The sequence below is a fragment of the Antennarius striatus genome, chromosome 23 (assembly GCF_040054535.1).
Source record: "Antennarius striatus isolate MH-2024 chromosome 23, ASM4005453v1, whole genome shotgun sequence".
Classification (NCBI taxonomy): Eukaryota; Metazoa; Chordata; class Actinopteri; order Lophiiformes; family Antennariidae; genus Antennarius; species Antennarius striatus.
The window spans coordinates 2944708-2970536 of NC_090798.1; the positions used below are offsets into that span (position 1 = coordinate 2944708).

The window sequence follows — 25829 nt, forward strand, 5'->3', positions numbered from 1 at the left end:
TACATAGAAATGACTGTGAGGAGACAATTTGATTTGAATTGAATGAATAGTAATTATATAGAGGCCTCATAGCTCTCATATGTTGGATTCATCTTTCTGGAGTCATCAAATTCTCACATTGGAGCGACCATAAAACCGCTGAAGCTGGTCGTGCGGTCTGAAGCATAAATGCGACATTTGGCAGGCAGGCGCACATACACCCTGTCTCCTGCGTTCAGCTGCAGGAATGCTGCGTTTCCTGCATTGTCACAGATGTTAGGACCTGGTTTATTTTCATCATAAGCCTTGATGACGATTCTGTCGTTCTTTATCAGTGTCAGTCCTGACATGTCTTCTTTCTCAGCATGATAGAAAAAGGTGAAATAGTAATAACCAGAGCTGGGAGCTGTGAACTCGCCTGTGGGAACACAAGACAGCTCATCAGATATAAAGGAAAAGATTTGGGAAAATGTTCAAAACGAGTGATAAAATGTAAAGTTTCCTCTTTCCATGTAATCATGGAAATTTGAAAAAAATTCCTTCACAGACATTGATCAGCTTGGGGTTACTACACCTAGAATTACTCAGCTGGTTTATTCCATAAATAACATTCAATAACTCAAACAAACAACACAGCTTGTGCTTCTCATTCTCCTCATGTCCTGTAGTTTCAGTATATAACTAGGTAATGTAATTTAAACAGGGGATTCTGTTCACCTGAAGTTTTATCATAGCCTCCACCAACGTTTGTAATCGTGGTGTTGAAAACCAGAGTTCTGTCTGAAGGGAAGGGTCCATATTTCCCTCCTTGGTCTGCCACAGCAGTGAACATCACCTTTGAGGCTTCATGAAAAAACACAAAAGAAATTAAAGTCATGTTATTCAATCAAAATACTTTACATTCTTAAATAGCAACTCATGCAAATTTAAAGTGGAATTAGATCAATTGGATTCCTATCAGTCAGGGACAAACTGTCAGAACAGGAGACAATTCAAATTCAAACCTTTCCAACAGAGTTCAGCTGTACGTACCCATCTTGGTGTTTCAAGCTCTTGTGTTGGGATGGAAGGTTGGCTTTGAGTCGAGTCTGTGCTTCTTCTCCAAAGCTGTGATGTGTAGGATCCCTGTTGCTGTTTATATAGAGTCCAATCCATGATGAAATTCTCCAGAATCTGCTGATAGGAACAGGTGATACTGACTGATAAGATTCTGAAGAAAATTCTCAGGAAAATGTAGATCCACCTTTTACCTGGGTGTGTAGTGATTGTAGAGATTTAACAAGACAATAAACTATCTTCAAATTCTTTTTAAATGGACAGGAAATAAAAGGAAGACCAACATGAATGACTGATGCAGGGATTTGTTTCTGTTGTATTTCATTTCTATTCTGTGACCTTTGAGGATTTCCCAGTGATTTGTGTGTGTTTGAACTCATCTAGTATCTAACGTCTTGAGGCACTCTGAATGATCGTAGCCCTGATTAGCCTGTCGTATAGTCTAGAGGTGAATCATACAGTCTCTGATAAGCTACAGTATAATACACACCTTTGAAATGGCCTAAAAAGAGGAATTCATATAACACAACCTTGTGCTTTTGTTTGTGTGTGTGATTTGTTGAACAGGAGAGGTAAGTGTGTAGACAATAGTACATCCTCCATATTTGACGGGTGGAAGTAGGACAGAGACAGACAGGTGACTGTCACAGTAGTCTAATAGTTTAGTGCTGGAGTCTGTCCCGGCTGGCTATGAGCGAGCGGTGGGGCACACCCCGCATGAAACGGCAGCTCATCAAAGGGCGACACAGAACACACCACTCACAGTCACACCCAGCACGATTTACAAAATCCAGTTCTCTTAAGTTATATGTATTTGAAGGTTGCAGGAAGACGGAGAACCCAGAGAAAACACACACAGACACAAGGCGAACAGAAAGCCTCCGGTGGAATCACAACAACACGACCCCCTGGTCCAACGCTCTGCCCCCAATCCTCTGTGACAGTCTGAGCATCATAAATACTGACTTATTTCCTGAGTGCTCTATTATGGTTCCATTTCATTTGAGTTCATTAAAACTTTAAAACAATATGATTTACATACTAACTAGTCAGCATCAAGACCATCCCTGTCCTTGTTTTTGTTTGCACCACCTTCATCCCAAACCTGAATCAAATCTTTGTACTTTAACCTTCATAGTAAAGTGTTTTGGCTCCTGTTACACAAAGAACCTTAGGATGATAATTTATTATTACGTTGCAAAACAAAATAAAATATTCCTATGAAAGTTGATATGTATTCATGGAAGAAGACACTGATAAACTACAAGTACATCAGGAAACTCACCAGTCAGTTCTTTACCAACACAGATGAGAATTGGTTCTCAGACACCAGATAATCCAGGAGTCAGATTCTCATTATATCTTTATTGTTTGCAAGAAAAATCACCATTGAATAGAAATGAGGAGAGACGGTCTCTGCTAAGAGCCGACAGCACATCTGAGATCAGATACATTTACTGTAGCCAAAAGCAGGACGTACATGATTTTTCACTGTTTGTGACACAGAAAGACGTTTCAAACTCTTTCAGGTAAACTCCTTTATAATGAGTTCATTTAGTTTCCCAACAAAATACATGTGATCATAGTTGCAAAAGCACAATTATATTGGTAAGAAAGGAAATAACCTCATACATGACATCAGTGATTATTTTCTAAATATGTGGGCTGTTAAATGTAACTGGTTAATCTTTATTGTCACCAAAGTAAAGTCACACAGCCAATGGGATTCAATTAACATTTCAAAAAAAAGTCTTAACTCAAGGTAGTTTTTTTTCATGACATGTGTTTCAGATTCGACTTGAATGGGTAGTAATTCTATAGAGGCCTCATAGATCTCAGGTGTTTGGATTTATCCTTCTGGAGTCATCAAATTCTCACATTGGAGCGACCATAAAACCGCTGAAGCTGGTCGTGCGGTCTGAAGCATAAATGCGACATTTGGCAGGCAGGCGCACGTACACCCTGTCTCCTGCGTTCAGCTGCAGGAATGCTGCGTTTCCTGCATTGTCACAGATGTTAGGACCTGGTTTATTTTCATCATAAGCCTTGATGACGATGCTGTCGTTCTTTATCAGAGTCAGTCCTGACATCTGTTCTTTCTCAGCATGATAGAAGAAGGTGAAATAGAAATAACCAGAGCTGGGAGCTGTGAACTCGCCTGTGGGAACACAAGACAGCTCATCAGATATAAAGGAGAAGATTTGGGAAAATGTTGAAAACGAGTGATAAAATGTAAAGTTTCCTCTTTCCATGTAATCATGGAAATTTGAAAAAAATTCCTTCACAGACATTGATCAGCTCGGGGTTACTACACCTAGAATTACTCAGCTGGTTTATTCCATAAATAACATTCAATAACTCAAACAAACAACACAGCTTGTGCTTCTCCTTCCCTTCATGTCCTGTAGTTTCAGTATATAACTAGGTAATGTAATTTAAACAGGGGATTCTGTTCACCTGAAGTTTTATCATAGCCTCCACCAATGTCTGTAATCGTGGTGTTGAAAACCAGAGTTCTGTCTGTAGGGAAGGGTCCATATTTCCCTCCTTGGTCTGCCACAGCAGTGAACATCACCTTTGAGGCTTCATGAAAAAACACAAAAAAAACTAAAGTCATTATTCCATCTTAATACTTTACCTGTAACATTTCATGACAATACATTCTTAAATATCAATGATGCAAATTTAAAGTGGAATCAGATCAATTGGATTCCTATCAGTCAGGGACAAACTGTCAGAACAGGAGACAATTCAAATTCAAACCTTTCCAACAAAGATCAGCTGTACGTACCCATCTTGGTGTTTCAAGCTCTTGTGTTGGGATGGAAGGTTGGTTTTGAGTCGAGTCTGTGCTTCTTCTCCAAAGCTGTGATGTGTAGGATCCCTGTTACTGTTTATATAGAGTCCAATCCATCATTAAATTCTCCAGAATCTGCTGACAGGAACAGGTGATACTGACTGATTAGACTTGTGAAGAAAATTCTCAGGAAAATGTGGATACACCCTTTACCTGGGTGTGTAGTGATTGTAGAGATTTAACAATGCAGTGAACCTCCTACAATCATTTTTCATTTCTTTTCTGTGAGCGTTGACGATTTTCCAGCGGAATGCATTATGTGTGAACTTCACTAGAAATCTAACGTCTTGTTGCACGCTGCATTAATATCCTGATTATTCTGTCACACAGTCTACAGCTGAATCCTAGTCTCTAATCAGATAGAGTAAAATCCTCAGATTGAAAATCAATCATCAGCAGCTGTGATGTGATTCTGTTTAAAAATACAGAAACCGATATGTGTTATTTGTACTTCACACACACATTGATCATGCTTCAAGATCATACATACTTATTGCATCACCTGTGTTTTGTAAAGGCACAGACTTAAATAGACCTCATACGGAGGGGTTTAACTGTCCAACATACATCCAGACCAGAAACAACAGAAACAGATTACACAGACGCACAAAAAACCAAAATGACAAAATGAAGAAAATGAAGAAAATATTTTGAAATTGTTTATTAAAGAGGAATTCACAAGTCACAACTCTGTCCTGTGATTTATGGGATCCCCATTGCTCCTTTTGTAGAGTTCGAAACAGGATAAGCTTCTATAGAATCTGCTGACAGGATGACGTGATCTGAAGTGATTTCTGAAGAAAATTCACAGGAAGACGTGGGTCCACCTTTTATCTGGGTGTGTCGGGACGACAGAGGTTTACCTAGGCGTTAAAGAAAACATATCTTCACATACCTTCATGCAAGTGCTTAAAACTGATGCAAAGATTTGATCTTCAGTTGCCTCCTAAAAAATATTGGTCGCGGGTATTGCTTGAGTGTATAACATTTTGCCACGGGCCAGAGGTGGGTTGCACCCCAGATGAGATGCCATCTCATTGCATGGCCACGCAGAAGACGTCATTCAGCCCGAGACCCCACAGAAAACCCATGCAGCCACAGGGAGAACAAAGAAACTGCACAGAAAAGCCTCAGGTGGAATCACAACAACACTGTCACGATCTGTTTAAAGAGAGCCACAACCCAGATGCAGACGCAACGCTGAATGTAGATTTATTTAGAAAGTTCAAACAGAAAATGACCTTTCAGGAAAAATACTGTTACATAAAGTAACAGAGAAGCACCACTGTGTGCAAAGTAACAAATAAACACAAAATCACGTCTAAGTAGTGATATTCCCTTTGACACGGCGCTCCGAACCACACCCCAGACTCGGTAGTGTTTTTTTCTGAACCACTGTTATCGGAGCCTGCTTCACACATGGAAAAACCATGTGACCGACGACATTTGAACCAGTCAAGTGGTTTGTTCGCCATCTGAACCAGTTTAGTGGGTCAGATCAATGATGAAACATTGAGGCGCGCTGCCTATCGGGTCAATACCTTGTGGATTGATTTTATTAGCTTTTGGATTGCATAAGAATATACTGTAAATATACTCCTATAAATAATAATGGGAAGCAAGTCAGTTCTGAGATTAAAGTCACAATTCTGACTTTTATCTCACAATATAAACCTTGTTTTTCCAGGAGACCTAATCCTCTGATGTATGACACATATTATGTATTTTAATATACGTATATACATGCAGGAACATGTAATCTATACCTACTATTGCTATACTGAACTCTGCAAGAATCAATAATCATAAGTCAATTTCATATAATGTATGGCTATGATAAACCAAACAACGATTACTACATTCAATTAAGTTATATTCCGTTTTATTTAAAAATGTATACAGTACAGGAAACCCCAAAATGCTGTTTTCTAGGGCCATTGACCATTGTGTGACTGCAGTACAGCCAGCCTCCCAGCAGAGGGTACTAGTGTTCTCAATGAATGAAGTTTTGAGTATTTTCCGTACTATAAGGCGAACCTACAAGCCTAAAATTTTCTCGTAAGCCTACAGTGCACCTTCAAATCCGGTGTGGCTTATATATGGAATAAATTACAAAATAAACATTTCATTAAAGGTGTGCCTTATAACCCAGTGCGCCTTATAGTGCAGAAAATACTGTAATGAACCAGTTTTCAACACAATTTCCAAAGGGGTTTGAAGCTTCATGAAGCCCCACTAAGCACAAGAAACCAGAGGAACAGGAAACAGGAGATCAAGTCTAGAAAATCATGTGTATCACAACCGGAAACTTGTGACACAAAACAACACGAAGAGACGGCCTAAAAAGCCTCAGGCTAATCAAACTGAGGGGGCACAGGTGTGGAGATGAGGCACAGGTGTGGAGATGAGGCACAGGTGTGACACTGATAAACTACAAGTACATCAGGAAACTCACCAGTCAGTTCTTTACCAACACAGATGAGAATTGGTTCTCAGACACCAGATAATCCAGGATTCTGATTCTCATTATATCTTTATTGTTTGCAAGAAAAATCACCATTGAATAGAAATGAGGAGAGACGGTCTCTGCTAAGAGCCGACAGCACATCTGAGATCAGATACATTTACTGTAGCCAAAAGCAGGACGTACATGATTTTTCACTGTTTGTGACACAGAAAGACGTTTCAAACTCTTTCAGGTAAACTCCTTTATAATGAGTTCATTTAGTTTCCCAACAAAATACATGTGATCATAGTTGCAAAAGCAAAATTATATTGGTAAGAAGGGAAATAACCTCATACATGACATCAGTGATTATTTTCTAAATATGTGGGCTTTTAAATGTAACTGGCTAATCTTTATTGTCACCAAAGTAAAGTCACACAGCCAATGGGATTCAATTAACATTTCAAAAAAAGTCTTAACTCAAGGTAGTTTTTTTCATGACATGTGTTTCAGATTCGACTTGAATGGGTAGTAATTCTATAGAGGCCTCATAGATCTCAGGTGTTTGGATTCATCTGTCTAGAGTCATCAAATTCTCACATTGGAGCGACCATAAAACCGCTGAAGCTGGTTGTGCGGTCTGAAGCATAAATGACACAGTTTGCAGGCAGGCGCACGTACACCCTGTCTCCTGCGTTCAGCTGCAGGAATGCTCCGTTTCCTGCATTGTCACAGAAGTTGGGACCTGGTTGATTTTGGTCATAAGCGTTGACGATGATGTTGCTGTTCTTCATCAGGGTCAGTCCTGACTTCTGTGCTTTCCCAGCATGATAGAAGAAGGTGAAATAGAAATAACCCGAGCTGGGAGCTGTGAACTCACCTGTGGGAACACAAGACAGCTCATCAGATATAAAGGAAAAGATTTGGGAAAATGTCAAAGTTGATAAAAGATGAAATCATAGCAATCAAACCAATCATGGAAAATTGAAAAAAATGCTTTGAGACATTGACCAGCTGGGGGTTACTACACCCAGAATTACTCAGCTGGTTTATTCCATAAATAACATTCAATAATTCAACTTAACAGCAAGAAATCAATACATAGATCCACATCACAGCTTGTTTTTCTCCTTCCCTTCATGTCCTGTAGTTTCAGTATATAACTAGGTAATGTAATTTAAACAGGGGATTCTGTTCACCTGAAGTTTTATCATAGCCTCCACCAATGTCTGTAATCGTGGTGTTGAAAACCAGAGTTCTGTCTGTAGGGAAGGGTCCATATTTCCCTCCTTGGTCTGCCACAGCAGTGAACATCACGTTTGAGGCTTCATGAAAAACACAAAAAAAACTAAAGTCATTATTCCATCTTAATATTTTACCTGTAACATTTCATGACAATACATTCTTAAATATCAATGATGCAAATTTAAAGTGGAATTAGATCAATTGGATTCCTATCAGTCAGGGACAAACTGTCAGAACAGGAGACAATTCAAATTCAAACCTTTCCAACAAAGATCAGCTGTACGTACCCATCTTGGTGTTTCAAGCTCTTGTGTTGGGAAGAAAGGTTGGTTTTGAGTCGAGTCTGTGCTTCTTCTCCAAAGCTGTGATCTGTAGGATCCCTGTTGCTGTTTAAATAGAGTCCAATCCATGATGAAATTCTACAGAATCTGCTGACAGGAACAGGTGATCCTGACTGATTAGACTTGTGAAGAAAATTCTCAGGAAAATGTAGATACACCCTTTACCTGGGTGTGTAGTGATTGTAGAGATTTAACAATGCAGTGAACCTCCTACAATCATTTTTCATTTCTTTTCTGTGAGCGTTGAGGATTTTCCAGCGGAATGCATTATGTGTGAACTTCACTAGAAATCTAACGTCTTGTTGCACGCTGCATTAATATCCTGATTATCCTGTCACACAGTCTACAGCTGAATCCTAGTCTCTAATCACATGGAGTAAAATCCTCAGATTTAAAATCAATCGTCAGCAGCTGTGATGTGATTCTGTTTAAAAATACAGAAACCGATATGTGTTATTTGTACTTCACACACACATTGATCATGCTTCAAGATCATACATACTTATTGCATCACCTGTGTTTTGTAAAGGCACAGACTTAAATAGACCTCATAAGGAGGAGTTTAACTGTCCAACAACTGTCCAGTCTGAGAATCGTACAGATTCATTTATATCCTTAGTGCTCTTTTGTGGTTCCATTTTATTTTAGTCCATTAAAATTTTGAAAAAAATTATTTACATACTAAGCAGTTGGAATCAAGACCATCCCTGTCCTTGTTTTTGTTTGCACCACCTTCATCCCAAACCTGAATCAAATCTTTGTACTTTAACCTTCGTAGTAATGTGGTTTGACACCTGTTACACAAAGTAAGGATTTCATATAGATACAGTATTATGACATTACAAAACAAAATAAAAATTTCATGTGAAAGAAGACACTGATAAACTACAAGTACATCAGGAAACTCACCAGTCAGTTCTTTACCAACACAGATGAGAATTGGTTCTCAAACACCAGATAATCCAGGATTCAGATTCTCATTAGATCTTTATTGTTTGCAAGAAAAATCAACATTGCGTAGAAATGAGGAGAGACGGTCTCTGCTAAGAGCCGACAGCACATCTGAGATCAGATACATTTACTGTAGCCAAAAGCAGGACATACATGATTTCCCTCATGGTGTTTTTCACTGTTTGTGACACAGGAAGACGTTTCAAACTCTTTCAGGTAAACTCCTTTATAATGAGTTCATTTAATTTCCCAACAAAATACATGTGATCATAGTTCCAAAAGCTCAAATATACTGTAAAGAAAGGAAATTATCAGTGATTATTTTCTCAATGTGTGAGCTGTTGAATGTTTCATTAAAGTTTATTATTTCCAAACTAAAGTCACACAGCCAATGGGATTCAGTTAACATTTCAACAAAAGTCCACACTCAAATTCTCACATTGGAGCGACCATAAAACCGCTGAAGCTGGTCGTGCGGTCTGAAGCGTAAATGCGACAGTTAGCAGGAAGGCGCACGTACACCCTGTCTCCTGCGTTCAGCTGCAGGAATGCTGCGTTTCCTGCATTGTCACAGATGTTAGGACCTGGTTTATTTTCATCATAAGCCTTGACGACGATGCTGTCGTTCTTTATCAGAGTCAGTCCTGACATCTGTTCTTTCTCAGCATGATAGAAGAAGGTGAAATAGAAATAACCAGAGCTGGGAGCTGTGAACTCGCCTGTGGAAACACAAAAAAGCTCGTTGGATTCCTTCACAGACATTGATGAGCTGAAGGTTACTACACCCAGAATTACTCACCTGGCTCATTCCATAAATAACATTCAATAATTCAACTAAATAGCAAGTAAACAATACATAGATCCACATCACAGCCTGTGCTTCTCCTTCTCCTCATGTCCTGTAGTTTCAGTATATAACTAGGTAATGTAATTTAAACAGGGGATTCTGTTCACCTGAAGTTTTATCATAGCCTCCACCAACGTTTGTAATCGCGGTGTTGAAAACCAGAGTTCTGTCTGTAGGGAAGGGTCCATATTTCCCTCCTTGGTCTGCCACAGCAGTGAACATCACCTTTGTTTCTTGAAAAAATAATAAAAAACAAAGAAGTTAAAATCACGTTATCCCATCAAAAACCGTTAGCAGTAGCATTTCATGACAATACATGCTTAATATCAATTCATGCAAATTTAAGGTGGAATTAGATCAATTGGATTCCTATCAGTCAGGGACAAACTGTCAGAACAGGAGACAATTCAAATTCAAACCTTTCCAACAAAGATCAGCTGTACGTACCCATCTTGGTGTTTCAAGCTCTTGTGTTGGGATGGAAGGTTGGTTTTGAGTCGAGTCTGTGCTTCTTCTCCAAAGCTGTGATGTGTAGGATCCCTGTTGCTGTTTATATAGAGTCCAATCCATGATGAAATTCTACAGAATCTGCTGACAGGAACAGGTGATACTGACTGATAAGATTCTGAAGAAAATTCTCAGGAAAATGTAGATCCACCTTTTACCTGGGTGTGTAGTGATTGTAAAGATTTAACAAGACATTGAACCTCTTCAAATTCTTTTTAAATGGACAGGAAATAAAAGGAAGACCAACATGAATGACTGATGCAGGGATTTGTTTCTGTTGTATTTCATTTCTATTCTGTGACCTTTGAGGATTTCCCAGTGATTTGTGTGTGTTTGAACTCATCTAGTATCTAACGTCTTGAGGCACTCTGAATGATCGTAGCCCTGATTAGCCTGTCGTATAGTCTAGAGGTGAATCATACAGTCTCTGATAAGCTACAGTATAATACACACCTTTGAAATGGCCTAAAAAGAGGAATTCATATAACACAACCTTGTGCTTTTGTTTGTGTGTGTGTGATTTGTTGAACAGGAGAGGTAAGCGAGAAAACAATAGTACATCCTCCATATTTGACAGGTGGAAGTAGGGGAGAACAAATGAACAAACTGCACAGAAAAGCCTCCGGTGGAATCACAACAACACGACCCACTGGTCCAACGCTCTGCCCCCAGTCCCCCATGACAGTCTGAACATCATAAAGACTGACTCACATTTATTGCTCTATTGTGGTTCCATTTTATTTGAGTTTATTAAAACATTAAACAATATAATTAAACAAAATTAATGATGATAAATCATTCAGTATGGATGTCTATTGGTTGATAAAAACATGACTTTTTGAATAATTTAGAGGAGTTTCAGGGTTTCTTACAAGGCTGCAACAGGTTAAAATGAGTTGTTTGAATCACAAGCTCAGTCCCAGAAATAATTAAACTCCTTTCTCAAGGTACTACTGTATCACGTTTTAAGATCAGTTAAGATGGCCTTAAGAGTTGAACCAATAATCAAGTCATTCATTCATTTATCTTCTTGAAGATGAAACAGTCATAATCATTTTGTCTTCAGCTGCTTCCCAGAAGTGCTGGTCGCAGGTTTTCCTGGAGTCTAATCCCATGTGGCTATGGGCAAGAGGTGGGGTACACCCTGGAAGAGACGCCAGCTCACTGCAGGGCCACATGGAACACACCACCGCTCTACTGTTCTTCACCCAATCATTCATGACAGTCTGAGCATTATAAATACTGACTTATTTCCCGAGTACTCTGTTGTGGTTCCATTTCATTTGAGTTCACTAAAAACTTTAAAACAATATGATTTACATACTAACTAGTCAGCATCAAGACCATCCCTGTCCTTGTTTTTGTTTGCACCACCTTCATCCCAAACCTGAATCAAATCTTTGTACTTTAACCTTCATAGTAAAGTGTTTTGGCTCCTGTTACACAAAGGACCTTAGGATGATAATTTGTTATTAAGTTGCAAAACAAAATAAAAATTTCCAATGAAAGTTGATATGTATTCATGGAAGAAGACACTGATAAACTACAAGTACATCAGGAAACTCACCAGTCAGTTCTTTACCAACACAGATGAGAATTGGTTCTCAGACACCAGATAATCCAGGATTCTGATTCTCATTAGATCTTTATTGTTTGCAAGAAAAATCAACATTACATAGAAATGAGGAGAGACGGTCTCTGCTAAGAGCCGTTAGCACATCTGAGATCAGATACATTTACTGTAGCCAAAAGCAGGACGTACATGATTTTTCACTGTTTGTCACACAGAAAGACGTTTCAAACTCTTTCAGGAAAACTCCTTTATAATGAGTTCATTTAGTTTCCCAACAAAATACATCTGATCATAGTTGCAAAAGCAAAATTATATTGGTAAGAAGGGAAATAACCTCATACATGACATCAGTGATTATTTTCTAAATATGTGGGCTGTTAAATGTAACTGGTTAATCTTTATTGTCACCAAAGTAAAGTCACACAGCCAATGGGATTCAATTAACATTTCAAAAAAAAGTCTTAACTCAAGGTAGTTTTTTTTCATGACATGTGTTTCAGATTCGACTTGAATGGGTAGTAATTGTATAGAGGCCTCATAGATCTCAGGTGTTTGGATTTATCCTTCTGGAGTCATCAAATTCTCACATTGGAGCGACCATAAAACCGCTGAAGCTGGTCGTGCGGTCTGAAGCATAAATGCGACAGTTGGCAGGAAGGCGCACGTACACCCTGTCTCCTGCGTTCAGCTGCAGGAATGCTGCGTTTCCTGCATTGTCACAGATGTTAGGACCTGGTTTATTTTCATCATAAGCCTTGACGACGATGCTGTCGTTCTTTATCAGAGTCAGTCCTGACATCTCTTCTTTCCCAGCATGATAGAAGAAGGTGAAATAGAAATAACCAGAGCTGGGAGCTTTGAACTCGCCTGTGGAAACACAAAAAAGTTCATCAGATATAAAGGAAAAGATTTGGGAAAATGTTCAAAATGAGTGATAAAATGTAAAGTTTCCTCTTTCCATGTAATCATGGAAATTTGAAAAAAATTCCTTCACAGACATTGATCAGCTCGGGGTTACTACACCTAGAATTACTCAGCTGGTTAATTCCATAAATAACATTCAATAACTCAAATAAACAACACAGCTTGTGCTTCTCCTTCTCCTCATATCCTGTAGTTTCAGTATATAACTAGGTAATGTAATTTAAACAGGGGATTCTGTTCACCTGAAGTTTTATCATAGCCTCCACCAATGTTTGTAATCGTGGTGTTGAAAACCAGAGTTCTGTCTGTAGGGAAGGGTCCATATTTCCCTCCTTGGTCTGCCACAGCAGTGAACATCACGTTTGAGGCTTCATGAAAAAACACAGAAGGAATTAAAGTCATGTTATTCCATCAAAATACTTTACCTGTAACATTTCATGACAATATATTCTTAAATATCAATGATGCAAATTTAAGGTGGAATTAGATAAATTGGATTCCTATCAGTCAGGCACAAACTGTCAGAACAGGAGACAATTCAAATTCAAACCTTTCCAACAAAGATCAGCTGTACGTACCCATCTTGGTGTTTCAAGCTCTTGTGTTGGGATGGAAGGTTGGTTTTGAGTCGAGTCTGTGCTTCTTCTCCAAAGCTGTGATGTGTAGGATCCCTGTTTCTGTTTATATAGAGTCCAATCCATGATGAAATTCTACGGAATCTGCTGACAGGAACAGGTGATACTGACTGATATGTCTTCTGAAGAAATTTCTCAGGAAAATGTAGATCCACCTTTTACCTGGGTGTGTAGTGTTTGTAGAGATTTAACAAGACATTGAACCATCGTCAAATCTTTTTAAAATGGACAGTGAATAAAAGAAAGACCAACATGAATGACTGATGCAGGGATTTGTTTCTGTTGTATTTCATTTCTATTCTGTGACCTTTGAGGATTTCTCAGTGATTTGTGTTGTGTTTGAATTAATCTAGTATCTAACATCTAAATGTAACGCAATGCAATGTAAAATAAATTGAAGTATCCCCTTATGTTAAACAACTCTGAATTTATTGCTTATTCAAGTTACAAACATTACAGTTGCAAAGTAAAAATAAGTTTGCTTGTTTCTCTGTTATATCATAAATCATAAAATTTTAATTTGTCATGTTATGAACCCAGAAAGCTCCATCAATCAAGGATCAAACTATCCAATGAATAAAGAAAAAGGATTTAAGTTATTAATTAAGTGATAAATAGTTGTTAAAAATCTAATTCTAATGCTAAGTACAGTAATTCCACCGAAGCTGCGTCTCTGATTTAATGTTGAAATAGTGTCAATGTCCTTTTCTCATAGAGGTAAAGTAAACACTGTCAGATTCTCATGAATCACTAGAGATATACAACAAAAAATTCCTTTCTGCTTATCATTCGTGTTTAATTATTGTTGTTGAATTTCTATAGTAAAAATATCCTACGATATAGTTCAAACATTCCTCAAACAGTCACAGAGTGTCGATACAATCAGTCAACAGTTCTTGTACTATTGTAATGGTCTTTCTGACATTCATTTATAACATAGTTCAACGGCTGGGAAAAACAAAAAAACTTTCAACACTGGTGGGGGGTGGATTCATAATTCCTGTGAAACTTGAGCCAGCATGATGTGTAACGCTCTGGAGTTTCTGCACGCATTGAAGTCTATAAAAGTAGCGACAAGGATCCTGCATATCACAGCTTTGGAGACACCTCACATAAACCATTTGCCATTCCAGAATCAGTCATCAGGTCAAACAGATGGGTAGGTACAGCAAAAGCTCATCTATAAAGGATGCAATGGAATTTAGGGTGATTCTCTCGATTTATTATTATATTTATATTTTATTTTTGACAATGTGCTGTCTTTGATGCATGAATAATTGGTAATACAGCCTGCTAAGACAATAGTACATGCATTTAAGTATTGAACAAAGTTTAATAAAGTGTGGAGAGAGAATAACATGATGACAATTTTTTGACTTATAAAGGGTCGGAGGCATATTTCACTGCAGTAGCAGACCTTGGCGGGAACTTTGGACCCTTTGCTGAAGAAAGAACTCTGGTTTTCAACACGGAGATCACAAACATTGGTGGCCATTATGACTGCACTTCAGGTAAATGCATCAGATTTAGTCACACATTAATAGTAATATAATTACAGGTGATTATACTTTTAGTAACCTATACAGGAGTAAATACATTAACTCACTTTTGTTTCCACAGGAATCTTCAAAGCTCCCGTTCCAGGTTATTACTACTTCACCTTCTTCTATCACGCTGGAAAACAACATCAGTCAGGACTGACTCTGATGAAGGACCACGATGTCATTGTCAGGGCATTTGATAAGAATCAAAAAGGCGCTGAATTCTCTGACAATGCAGGGAATGCAGCTTTCCTGCAGCTGGATAGGGGAGACAACGTGTTTGTGCATCTGCCTGCTAATTGTCATGTTTATGCCTCCAAAAGCACAACATCCTTCAGTGGTTTTCTGATCAGACAATTGGGGGAATTTTAATTTTAATTTTGGTATTTTTTTTAATATTTCTTTTTTTTTAGAATTTGATGATTCTGTGATGATTCCAACAATCTGACTTCCATCATTCTTTTTATATTCTCATTAAAATTTAAATTCAGATCCTTTTCAGAGAGGCTCCGACTGGTTTACCTTGATTTGACACTTTTATGCATTTCTTTGCCTACAAATGTGTTCTTTTTCAGTGACAATAACATTGCATCATATAAATTAAAGCATGAACATTATATATACAATCACTGACATCACATTCCTATACTTTTTATGTGTATGCTTTTACTCATCTAAATGCATGTGTCTTCTTGAGTAATTCAACTGAATAAAAAGTAGTTAACCTCCTTCAATATTGAAGTAAATGAATTACCTGGTGGTGGCCTCCTTTCAGTCATAGCTGTAATGCTGATGGTTCCACTTACCGGCAAACAATAAAAGTCTCATGAGAATCTGAATATTTTGTCATCTGGTGTTTTAATACCAACTCGACAAGAAGATATCATAAATGAATATAATATATATTAAAAGTGGATGTGGGAGTACACAGAGTCTAACAGACAAAGAAAAGACAGAAGAGTTTCCATGGACCGTGGTGTCCGCAGACAGTGACTCACAGTGAGAGTAGAGAGAAAGTTTAGACAGGAATGAAAGTGTCTGTTCAGTGAGGGCGATGCAGATGCAATAAATGGGAAATATTTATGACCAACATTATCACTATTTTCCGAGCATCCAAAGGTTTCTGCCTAGCATGTCAGACATAATTTACGATAAACAAAATGTTTAAAGTTAATAATGCATTATTGAAGCTAGCATTTTGATCTGAATAAAGATTTTTTTTTTTAGAATTTATATATGCAAAGTAGTTTCACCTTATAAACTAATAGTCGTCTAATATTTAACTACACTTCATTAACCCCCAGTGAAAAAATTATTTTTCCAAAATGCACACAAAGTCAACAAAGATATGACTCACATTAAATGTTTGCACTACAAATGCAGGGTGTGCACACACTGACTTGAAGAATTTCTTCAGAAATCAAGAACCACTGTGATAAAACGGATTCTCCAGAACTGGGAGTGGGCCACCTTAAATGAGACTGTGTAAAAGCAGGTGCAACGTCTAACAGCTTTGTTTGAAGAGGAAGAGCAATTCGTTAAACCGCCTGTCGATACCAGCGACTGAACCACAGAGATGGGTAGGTTGGATAAGAAATTCAAACATAAAACATTTTAGGATGAATTGTTTAATTATCATAACAGAAAATATTCAAAAATTGGATACGTGAGACAAAAAAATATGCCTGCAAGGCATCCAGTTGATTCCATTGTGTTGGAGAGTTCATGCATGTTGTATTACAAAGTTAGACTGAAATTGCTGCAACAAATAACATGATGGGTGTGTTTTGTTTTATGGAGAAGACGATGTAATGTTCACTGCAGTGGCAGACCATAGTTGGAACTGTGGACCCTATGAAGAGGACACAACGCTGATTTTCAACAAAGTGATTACAAACATCGGTGATGGCTACGACAACATTTCAGGTAAATACACCAGATACAGTCGCTGATAATTACCTGTCGATCACCAGGTTTACAAACAGTTAACTCTGTAAAGCTAGAAGTTTAACCACATTTTACCTTAATTCCATTGTTCATTTGAATAATTCAATTTATTGACTCTTATTTACTTTTTTGTGCTTTCAAGTATTGCTATTACAATACATACCTTAAAAATAATTACAAATTGACATGTCAGTTCATAATAACACATGTAGACATGACTGTAGTTTGACTGACATTGCTTGCTTTACAATAATCATGGTATATTCAATATGTCACTATAATTTTAACTTCATTAAATTTTGTTTTTGTGTAATGACTAATAAAAAAATTGCACTTTTTGCCATGAACTTTTTTAAAAAAAATGCAACATTTTAATTTTACTAAGTGTTTTTGATTAACTTTTTATTTTTATTTTTACAAAATCCGTTAAATCCTTTAAAATCAATAAGTAGCATTTTGTTCCCGCAGGACTCTTCACAGCTTTTACTTCAGGTTATTACTATTTCACCCTCTTCTACCATGCTGGAACAGAACATGTATCGGGGCTGACTCTGATGAAGAACAGCGAAGTCATCATCAATACATTTGAAGACTTTGAGAATGGCCCTGGCTTCACCGATAATGCTGGAAACTCAGCGTTTGTGAAACTCGAGAGAGGAAACGTAGTGTTTGTTCGCCTACCTGCTCACTGTCAGGTTCATGCATCAGACAGCACGACCACCTTCAGTGGTTTTCTGGTTAGTAAGACATGACTCCAGGACCACATCTATCAAGCATCATCTATGTTAACAAATTTAAAATTTTAAGTTTGATTGCCCTTGCTTTTTTGAGCTTTACACCTGTTAATTTGCACTAATCAAACTTATAAGCCACACTAAAAAACATTTGACTACTAAGCTCATTTTTGTTGGAAAACTAACTACTGTAAATGGTCTGTCCTGATTGTGTGTGAAAACAGTAAAGATCTACTCACAAACAGAAGATTTTTCGTCTGTTTTACTGTTGTTTCAAATAAACAAGTCATTTAAACAAAAATATGCAATTCAATGTTATATTTACATAAGCTCTGAGGGAGATGTGAAATAAAGTCTGAACTTACTGGTTTTCTCTCTGGTTAATGACATTATAACAGGCAGAAATAGCGCTAGTATAATGTGGTCAGTTTTTATTTTCTTGATCTGTCAGGGTACAAAAGAACTCATTGAAGTTATGGTATATGATATGAGCAAAAACTTTTCCACACCTGGCCCTTACAGTCACAGCAACCTGTATGGCATCCCACTTTAAATTCAATGCCAGATGTAACTGCTGGGGAGGCTTTCCACATCATAAAATTAATAACCACCAATCAGGAAATTGAATAAGTATAAAAGTAATAAGGACAAAAAAAAAGGGGTTCCAAATTCTAAGGGCAGGTTTTCACTGTCCAGGACTCACCTGATGATGTTCAGTTTGTCATGGATGATTGGTTTAAGGTGCAGTGACATTGGCAGGGAGACAGGGTGTATGTGCGCCTACCTGCAAACTATCGTGTTTATGCTTCAGACCGCACGACCAGCTTCAGCGGTTTTATGGTCGCTCCAATGTGAGAATTTGAGTTGGGACAGCCAGTGTTAATTGAATCCCATTGACTGTGCGACAATAAAGTATAATCAAACATTTAACACCTCACACATTGAGAAAAGAATCACTGATGTCATGTATGAGGTTATTTCCTTTCTTACCAATATAATTGTGCTTGTGCACCTCTGATCAGATGTATTTTGTTGGGAAACTAAATGAACTCATTATAAAGGAGTTTACCTGAAAGAGTTTGAAACGTCTTTCTGTGTGACAAACAGTGAAAAATCATGTACGTCCTGCTCTTGGCTACAGTAAATGTATCTGATCTCAGATGTGCTGTCGGCTCTTAGCAGAGACCGTCTCTCCTCATTTCTATTCAATGGTGATTTTTCTTTTTAACAATAAAGATCTAATGAGAATCTGAATCCTGGATTATCTGGTGTCTGAGAACCAATTCTCATCTGTGTTGGTAAAGAACTGACTGGTGAGTTTCCTGATGTACTTGTAGTTTATCAGTGTCTTCTTCCATGAATACATATCAACTTTCATAGGAAATTTTTATTTTGTTTTGCAACGTAATAATAAATTATCATCCTAAGGTTCTTGTGTAACAGGAGCCAAAACACTTTACTATGAAGGTTAAAGTACAAAGATTTGATTCAGGTTTGGGATGAAGGTGGTGCAAACAAAAACAAGGACAGGGATGGTCTTGATGCTGACTAGTTAGTATGTAAATCATATTGTTTTAAAGTTTTTAGTGAACTCAAATGAAATGGAACCACAACAGAGTACTCGGGAAATAAGTCAGTATTTATAATGCTCAGACTGTCATGAATGATTGGGTGAAGAACAGTAGAGTGGTGGTGTGTTCCATGTGGCCCTGCAGTGAGCTGGCGTCTCTTCCAGGGTGTACCCCACCTCTTGCCCATAGCCACATGGGATTAGACTCCAGGAAAACCTGCGACCAGCACTTCTGGGAAGCAGCTGAAGACAAAATGATTATGACTGTTTCATCTTCAAGAAGATAAATGAATGAATGACTTGATTATTGGTTCAACTCTTAAGGCCATCTTAACTGATCTTAAAACATGATACAGTAGTACCTTGAGAAAGGAGTTTAATTATTTCTGGGACTGAGCTTGTGAGTCAAACAACTCATTCTAACCTGTTGCAGCCTTGTAAGAAACCCTGAAACTCCTCTAAATTATTCAAAAAGTCATGTTTTTATCAACCAATAGACATCCATACTGAATGATTTATCATCATTAATTTTGTTTAATTATATTGTTTAATGTTTTAATAAACTCAAATAAAATGGAACCACAATAGAGCAATAAATGTGAGTCAGTCTTTATGATGCTCAGACTGTCATGGAGGACTGGGGGCAGAGCGTTGGACCAGTGGGTCGTGTTGTTGTGATTCCACCGGAGGCTTTTCTGTGCAGTTTGTTCGTTTGTTCTCCCCTACTTCCACCCGTCAAATATGGAGGATGTACTATTGTCTACACGCTTACCTCTCCTGTTTAACAAATTACACACACACAAACAAAAGTACAAGGTTGTGTTATATGAATTCCTCTTTTTAGGCCATTTCAAAGGTGTGTATTATACTGTAGCTTATCAGAGACTGTATGATTCACCTCTAGACTATACGACAGGCTAATCAGGGCTACGATCATTCAGAGTGCCTCAAGACGTTAGATACTAGATGAGTTCAAACACACACAAATCACTGGGAAATCCTCAAAGGTCACAGAATAGAAATGAAATACAACAGAAACAAATCCCTGCATCAGTCATTCATGTTGGTCTTCCTTTTATTTCCTGTCCATTTAAAAAGAATTTGAAGAGGTTCAATGTCTTGTTAAATCTTTACAATCACTACACACCCAGGTAAAAGGTGGATCTACATTTTCCTGAGAATTTTCTTCAGAATCTTATCAGTCAGTATCACCTGTTCCTGTCAGCAGATTCTGTAGAATTTCATCATGGATTGGACTCTATATAAACAGCAACAGGGATCCTACACATCACAGCTTTGGAGAAGAAGCACAGACTCGACTCAAAACCAACCTTCCATCCCAACACAAGAGCTTGAAACACCAAGATGGGTACGTACAGCTGATCTTTGTTGGAAAGGTTTGAATTTGAATTGTCTCCTGTTCTGACAGTTTGTCCCTGACTGATAGGAATCCAATTGATCTAATTCCACCTTAAATTTGCATGCATTGATATTAAGCATGTATTGTCATGAAATGCTACAGCTAACGGTTTTTGATGGGATAACGTGATTTTAACTTCTTCTTTTTTTATTATTATTTTTTCAAGAAACAAAGGTGATGTTCACTGCTGTGGCAGACCAAGGAGGGAAATATGGACCCTTCCCTACAGACAGAACTCTGGTTTTCAACACCACGATTACAAACGTTGGTGGAGGCTATGATAAAACTTCAGGTGAACAGAATCCCGTTTAAATTACATTACCTAGTTATATACTGAAACTACAGGATATGAGGAGAAGGAGAAGCACAGGCTGTGATGTGGATCTATGTATTGTTTACTTGCTATTTAGTTGAATTATTGAATGTTATTTATGGAATGAGCCATCTGAGTAATTCTGGGTGTAGTAACCTTCATCTCATCAATGTCTGTGAAGGAATCCAACGAGCTTTTTTGTGTTTCCACAGGCGAGTTCACAGCTCCCAGCTCTGGTTATTTCTATTTCACCTTCTTCTATCATGCTGAGAAAGAACAGATGTCAGGACTGACTCTGATAAAGAACGACAGCATCGTCGTCAAGGCTTATGATGAAAATAAACCAGGTCCTAACATCTGTGACAATGCAGGAAACGCAGCATTCCTGCAGCTGAACGCAGGAGACAGGGTGTACGTGCGCCTTCCTGCTAACTGTCGCATTTATGCTTCAGACCGCACGACCAGCTTCAGCGGTTTTATGGTCGCTCCAATGTGAGAATTTGATGACTCCAGAAAGATGAATCCAAACATATGAGAGCTATGAGGCCTCTGTAGAATTACTATTCATTCATTTCAAGTCAAATTGTCTCCTCTCAGTCTTTTCTATGTAACGCTGATTTTGCTTGTAAACAATAAAGATCTAAGGAGACTCTGAATGCTGGATCATTAATTTAGGTTTCCAACATAATAGCACATATCTTCCGAAAGTCCTTACTCTGTATAACAGGTGCCAAACCACTGGTATGTCTTAAAAAAACGGCAGAGATGAAGTTTGATTACTTGGTTTCTGCTATTATACAGTGACAACAGGCATCTCACCCAAGGTGTGTCCCATCGCTCGCCCGTAGCCAGCTGGAATAGGCTCAGGCACTAAACCATTACACTATTGTGAGAGTCACCTTTCTTTCTGTCCTACTTCCACCTGTCAAAGGTGGGGAATGCACTACTGTCTACGTGTGAAATCCAAGGCCAGTAGGCCAAATGTGGCCAGCAAGAGCATAAAAGGTGTTTAAAAATAAATAGTGTAGGTCAAATGTATGCCTCGACCAAAAACTACATTTCCCACAATGCAGTAATTCAGCTCATTTTAACTTTGACACAAACGTTTGGAATAAAGTTAATGTCCTCAGTTGTGTTTGAAGTTATTTTTCTTTATTCACTTGGATAGTTTGATCCTTTATTGATGGAGTTCTGTGGGTTTCATAACCTGATAAATCACAAGGATTTATGTTATAATGGAGCAACAAGCAAACATATTTTTTTCTGTGCAACTGTAAAGTTTGTAACTAGGATAAGCAATAAATTCAGAGTTGTTTAACATTAAGGAGTAGTTACATTTATTTTACATTACTGTACCTTGAGTTACATTTAGCTGGTTGAACAGTTGTGCACAAAAATGTGTTCATAAAACAAAGCACTTCACCTGAAAGTGATTGAGCTTGAGGCAAGCTTCAGGCAGTAGAGGCAGGTAATGCTTCCTCTGTTCATTTTTGTGTTTTATTAGTGTTTCTATCAATGTTCTACACGGGCAGTGTATACTTCTGCTCTGCTACTGTTCAAATTTATTATGCCGCCTGACTAATCACCACAATGTGGTGGCACACGCATGCAGCACCATGCATGGGGCATGTACGCTCCATCTGAAGGGCTTATACCTTTATTACCTTTGTTACTGTGCATTTCTCTCATTTTTCTCTTGTTTTTCACTCTTATTTTTCATTATTTATTTAGCTTCTAGCCTTCATTTAGCTTTCATTATTTAAACCTACCAGGCTGCACCAAACCTGAAGAATTGTGTTCAATTTAAAAGTATGCTCACGACATTAACAGTTTTAATTTTGTTAAAAATTGCCACAGATTTAACATTGCCTATTTGATAATTTTTTTAAAAAGGCACACTAGTGTGTGCCTTGGGAAATAATCCACTTTCACTTAATTGATCTAAAAAGCCACCATTGTCAAGTCTCTCTGCTGTTACCTGGAATCTAGTGTCTGGTAGAGTAATGCAATAGTCCTCCATACCATTAGGTGGCACCATGTAGGCAGCAGGTAGTAAATTTCCCTGTCGTTTTGAGACAAAAGAATTAGTGATGCAAACTAAGAGTGGTGGTGCCTGATTAAGTTCCAAAGGAAGAATACTACCACCAAAAAGTTAAGGACAGTGTTGTGATTTGTGAATCCTTCTGTTATAAACAATATTTTCCTCATTTTCTTCATTTCATCATTTTGGTTTTTTGCATTTTCGTGTACTCTGTTTCTGTTAGTTGTGTCTAGTCTGAATGTATGTTGGACAGTTAAACTCGTCCTTATGACATCTATTAAAGTCTGTGCCTTTACAAAACAGGTGATGCAAGAAGTATGTATTCTATATCATGAAGCATGATCAATGTGTGTGTGAAGTACAAACAACACATATCGGTTTCTGTATTTTTAAACAGAATCAGATCACAGCTGCTGATGATTGATTTTATATCTGAGGATTTTACTCTATCTGATTAGAGACTGTAGGATTCAGCTGTAGACTGTGTGACAGAATAATCAAAGTTAAGATCGTCCACGATGTTCAAGAAATTAGATTTCTAATTTCAAATAATGCATTTAACTTAAAAATCCTCAACACTCACAGATAAAAAATGAAAATATTTGTTGGTGGTTCACTACATTTTTAAACGCCTGTAATCATGACACACCCAGGTGTAGGGTAGATACACATTTTTTTGTGAATTTTCTTCAGAATCTTATCAGTCAGGATCACCCGTTCCTGTCAGTAAATTCTGTAGAATTTCATCATGGATTGGACTCTATATAAACAGCAACAGGGATCCTACACATCACAGCTTTGGAGAAGAAGCACAGACTCGACTCAAAGCCAACCTTCCATCCCAACACAAGAGCTTGAAACACCAAGATGGGTACGTACAGCTGATCTTTGTTGGAAAGGTTTGAATTTGAATTGTCTCCTGTTCTGACAGTTTGTCCCTGACTGATAGGAATCCAATTGATCTAATTGCACTTTAAATTTGCATGCATTGATATTAAGCATGTATTGTCATGAAATGCTACAGCTAATGGTTTTTGGTGGGATAAAGTGATTTTAACTTCTTCTTTTTTTATTATTATTTTTTCAAGAAACAAAGGTGATGTTCACTGCTGTGGCAGACCAAGGAGGGAAATATGGACCCTTCCCTACAGACAGAACTCTGGTTTTCAACACCACGATTACAAACGTTGGTGGAGGCTATGATAAAACTTCAGGTGAACAGAATCCCCTGTTTAAATTACATTACCTAGTTATATACTGAAACTACAGGACATGAGGAGAGGGAAAAGCACAAGCTGTGATGTGGATCTATGCATTGATTGGTTGCTATTTAGTTGAATTATTGAATGTTATTTATGGAATGAGCCAGCTGAGTAATTCTGGGTGTAGTAACCTTCATCTCATCAATGTCTGTGAAGGAATCCAACGAGCTTTTTTGTGTTTCCACAGGCGAGTTCACAGCTCCCAGCTCTGGTTATTTCTATTTCACCTTCTTCTATCATGCTGAGAAAGAACAGATGTCAGGACTGACTCTGATAAAGAACGACAGCATCGTCGTCAAGGCTTATGATGAAAATAAACCAGGTCCTAACATCTGTGACAATGCAGGAAACGCAGCATTCCTGCAGCTGAACGCAGGAGACAGGGTGTATGTGCGCCTTCCTGCTAACTGTCGCATTTATGCTTCAGACCGCACGACCAGCTTCAGCGGTTTTATGGTCGCTCCAATGTGAGAATTTGATGACTCCAGAAAGATGAATCCAAACATATGAGAGCTATGAGGCCTCTATATAATTACTATTCATTCATTTCAAGTCAAATTGTCTCCTCTCAGTCTTTTCTATGTAACGCTGATTTTGCTTGTAAACAATAAAGATCTAAGGAGACTCCGAATGCTGGATCATTAATTTAGTTTTCCAACATAATAGCACATATCTTCCTAAAGTCCTTACTCTGTATAACAGGTGCCAAACCACTGGTATGTCTTAAAAAAACGGCAGAGATGAAGTTTGATTACTTGGTTTCTGCTATTATACAGTGACAACAGGCATCTCACCCAAGGTGTGTCCCACCGCTCGCCCGTAGCCAGCTGGAATAGGCTCAGGCACTAAACCATTACACTATTGTGAGAGTCACCTTTCTTTCTGTCCTACTTCCACCTGTCAAAGGTGGGGAATGTACTACTGTCTACGTGTGAAATCCAAGGCCAGTAGGCCAAATGTGGCCAGCGAGAGCATAAAAGGTGTTTAAAAATAAATAGTGTAGGTCAAATGTATGCCTCGACCAAAAACTACATTTCCCACAATGCAGTAATTCAGCTCATTTTAACTTTGACACAAACGTTTGGAATAAAGTTAATGTCCTCAGTTGTGTTTGAAGTTATTTTTCTTTATTCACTTGGATAGTTTGATCCTTTATTGATGGAGTTCTGTGGGTTTCATAACCTGATAAATCACAAGGATTTATGTTATAATGGAGCAACAAGCAAACATATTTTTTTCTGTGCAACTGTAAAGTTTGTAACTAGGATAAGCAATAAATTCAGAGTTGTTTAACATTAAGGAGTAGTTACATTTATTTTACATTACTGTACCTTGAGTTACATCTAGCTGGTTGAACAGTTGTGCACAAAAATGTGTTCATAAAACAAAGCACTTCACCTGAAAGTGATTGAGCTTGAGGCAAGCTTCAGGCAGTAGAGGCAGGTAATGCTTCCTCTGTTCATTTTTGTGTTTTATTAGTGTTTCTATCAATGTTCTACACGGGCAGTGTATACTTCTGCTCTGCTACTGTTCAAATTTATTATGCCGCCTGACTAATCACCACAATGTGGTGGCACACGCATGCAGCACCATGCATGGGGTATATACGCACCATCTGAAGGGCTTATACCTTTATTACC

At 38.0% G+C, this 25829-nt stretch overlaps 9 protein-coding genes across 11 annotated transcripts; 4 read left to right on the plus strand and 5 right to left on the minus strand.

Annotated features, from left to right (window-relative positions):
- Positions 1 to 113: 113 nt before the first annotated feature.
- On the minus strand, positions 114 to 2118 carry LOC137590225 (complement C1q-like protein 4). The gene is made up of 3 exons (XM_068307695.1): positions 1012 to 2118; positions 697 to 822; positions 114 to 397 (listed from the first exon to the last, which is right to left on the minus strand). The coding sequence occupies exons 1-3, from the start codon at positions 1013 to 1015 to the stop codon at positions 114 to 116; spliced, it is 414 nt and encodes a 137-aa protein (XP_068163796.1). The 5' UTR covers positions 1016 to 2118.
- A 386-nt stretch (positions 2119 to 2504) lies between these two features.
- LOC137590843 (cerebellin-3-like) lies at positions 2505 to 3909 on the minus strand. The gene is made up of 3 exons (XM_068308643.1): positions 3827 to 3909; positions 3493 to 3618; positions 2505 to 3193 (listed from the first exon to the last, which is right to left on the minus strand). The coding sequence occupies exons 1-3, from the start codon at positions 3828 to 3830 to the stop codon at positions 2910 to 2912; spliced, it is 414 nt and encodes a 137-aa protein (XP_068164744.1). The 5' UTR covers positions 3831 to 3909; the 3' UTR covers positions 2505 to 2909.
- Positions 3910 to 6559: 2650 nt separating this feature from the next.
- On the minus strand, positions 6560 to 7940 carry LOC137590927 (complement C1q-like protein 4). The gene is made up of 3 exons (XM_068308790.1): positions 7871 to 7940; positions 7538 to 7663; positions 6560 to 7218 (listed from the first exon to the last, which is right to left on the minus strand). Exons 1-3 carry the CDS (start codon positions 7872 to 7874, stop codon positions 6935 to 6937), a joined length of 414 nt encoding a protein of 137 aa, XP_068164891.1. The 5' UTR covers positions 7875 to 7940; the 3' UTR covers positions 6560 to 6934.
- Positions 7941 to 9295: 1355 nt separating this feature from the next.
- Positions 9296 to 10319, minus strand: LOC137590897 (cerebellin-3-like). Its single transcript, XM_068308738.1, has 3 exons — positions 10170 to 10319; positions 9830 to 9955; positions 9296 to 9594 (listed from the first exon to the last, which is right to left on the minus strand). Exons 1-3 carry the CDS (start codon positions 10171 to 10173, stop codon positions 9311 to 9313), a joined length of 414 nt encoding a protein of 137 aa, XP_068164839.1. The 5' UTR covers positions 10174 to 10319; the 3' UTR covers positions 9296 to 9310.
- Positions 10320 to 11925: 1606 nt separating this feature from the next.
- LOC137590507 (complement C1q tumor necrosis factor-related protein 3-like) lies at positions 11926 to 15036 on the minus strand. Its single transcript, XM_068308153.1, has 4 exons — positions 14968 to 15036; positions 13305 to 13445; positions 12969 to 13094; positions 11926 to 12669 (listed from the first exon to the last, which is right to left on the minus strand). Exons 2-4 carry the CDS (start codon positions 13306 to 13308, stop codon positions 12386 to 12388), a joined length of 414 nt encoding a protein of 137 aa, XP_068164254.1. The 5' UTR covers positions 13309 to 13445; positions 14968 to 15036; the 3' UTR covers positions 11926 to 12385.
- LOC137590509 (C1q-related factor-like) lies at positions 14424 to 15274 on the plus strand. Its single transcript, XM_068308154.1, has 3 exons — positions 14424 to 14520; positions 14747 to 14872; positions 14982 to 15274. The coding sequence occupies exons 1-3, from the start codon at positions 14517 to 14519 to the stop codon at positions 15272 to 15274; spliced, it is 423 nt and encodes a 140-aa protein (XP_068164255.1). The 5' UTR covers positions 14424 to 14516.
- A 1067-nt stretch (positions 15275 to 16341) lies between these two features.
- LOC137590730 (C1q-related factor-like) lies at positions 16342 to 18804 on the plus strand. 3 transcript variants are annotated; one of them, XM_068308463.1, is made up of 3 exons: positions 16342 to 16482; positions 16706 to 16828; positions 17318 to 18804. In XM_068308463.1, exons 1-3 carry the CDS (start codon positions 16479 to 16481, stop codon positions 17599 to 17601), a joined length of 411 nt encoding a protein of 136 aa, XP_068164564.1. In that variant the 5' UTR covers positions 16342 to 16478; the 3' UTR covers positions 17602 to 18804. The 3 variants fall into 3 exon arrangements, with proteins under 3 accessions (XP_068164564.1, XP_068164565.1, XP_068164563.1); XM_068308464.1 differs by having other exon boundaries at positions 17381 to 18804; XM_068308462.1 differs by having other exon boundaries at positions 16414 to 16482; positions 16703 to 16828.
- Positions 18805 to 20368: 1564 nt separating this feature from the next.
- Positions 20369 to 21542, plus strand: LOC137590711 (cerebellin-3-like). Its single transcript, XM_068308442.1, has 3 exons — positions 20369 to 20522; positions 20740 to 20865; positions 21099 to 21542. Exons 1-3 carry the CDS (start codon positions 20519 to 20521, stop codon positions 21380 to 21382), a joined length of 414 nt encoding a protein of 137 aa, XP_068164543.1. The 5' UTR covers positions 20369 to 20518; the 3' UTR covers positions 21383 to 21542.
- A 2101-nt stretch (positions 21543 to 23643) lies between these two features.
- On the plus strand, positions 23644 to 24813 carry LOC137590681 (cerebellin-3-like). Its single transcript, XM_068308398.1, has 3 exons — positions 23644 to 23798; positions 24016 to 24141; positions 24377 to 24813. The coding sequence occupies exons 1-3, from the start codon at positions 23795 to 23797 to the stop codon at positions 24658 to 24660; spliced, it is 414 nt and encodes a 137-aa protein (XP_068164499.1). The 5' UTR covers positions 23644 to 23794; the 3' UTR covers positions 24661 to 24813.
- Positions 24814 to 25829: the final 1016 nt, after the last annotated feature.

What these genes read in the sequence shown, in the direction of transcription:
- LOC137590225 (XM_068307695.1), bottom strand. An exon ending in AGGCTATGATAAAACTTCAG is followed by an intron (nt 398 to 696) that starts GTGAACAGAATC and finishes GTGTTCCCACAG; the next exon opens with GCGAGTTCACAGCTCCCAGC.
- LOC137590843 (XM_068308643.1), bottom strand. An exon ending in AGGCTATGATAAAACTTCAG is followed by an intron (nt 3,194 to 3,492) that starts GTGAACAGAATC and finishes GTGTTCCCACAG; the next exon opens with GCGAGTTCACAGCTCCCAGC.
- LOC137590927 (XM_068308790.1), bottom strand. An exon ending in AGGCTATGATAAAACTTCAG is followed by an intron (nt 7,219 to 7,537) that starts GTGAACAGAATC and finishes GTGTTCCCACAG; the next exon opens with GTGAGTTCACAGCTCCCAGC.
- LOC137590897 (XM_068308738.1), bottom strand. An exon ending in AGGCTATGATAAAACTTCAG is followed by an intron (nt 9,595 to 9,829) that starts GTGAACAGAATC and finishes GTGTTTCCACAG; the next exon opens with GCGAGTTCACAGCTCCCAGC.
- LOC137590507 (XM_068308153.1), bottom strand. An exon ending in AGGCTATGATAAAACTTCAG is followed by an intron (nt 12,670 to 12,968) that starts GTGAACAGAATC and finishes GTGTTTCCACAG; the next exon opens with GCGAGTTCAAAGCTCCCAGC.
- LOC137590509 (XM_068308154.1), top strand. An exon ending in CCATTATGACTGCACTTCAG is followed by an intron (nt 14,873 to 14,981) that starts GTAAATGCATCA and finishes TTGTTTCCACAG; the next exon opens with GAATCTTCAAAGCTCCCGTT.
- LOC137590730 (XM_068308462.1), top strand. An exon ending in TGGCTACGACAACATTTCAG is followed by an intron (nt 16,829 to 17,317) that starts GTAAATACACCA and finishes TTGTTCCCGCAG; the next exon opens with GACTCTTCACAGCTTTTACT.
- LOC137590711 (XM_068308442.1), top strand. An exon ending in AGGCTATGATAAAACTTCAG is followed by an intron (nt 20,866 to 21,098) that starts GTGAACAGAATC and finishes GTGTTTCCACAG; the next exon opens with GCGAGTTCACAGCTCCCAGC.
- LOC137590681 (XM_068308398.1), top strand. An exon ending in AGGCTATGATAAAACTTCAG is followed by an intron (nt 24,142 to 24,376) that starts GTGAACAGAATC and finishes GTGTTTCCACAG; the next exon opens with GCGAGTTCACAGCTCCCAGC.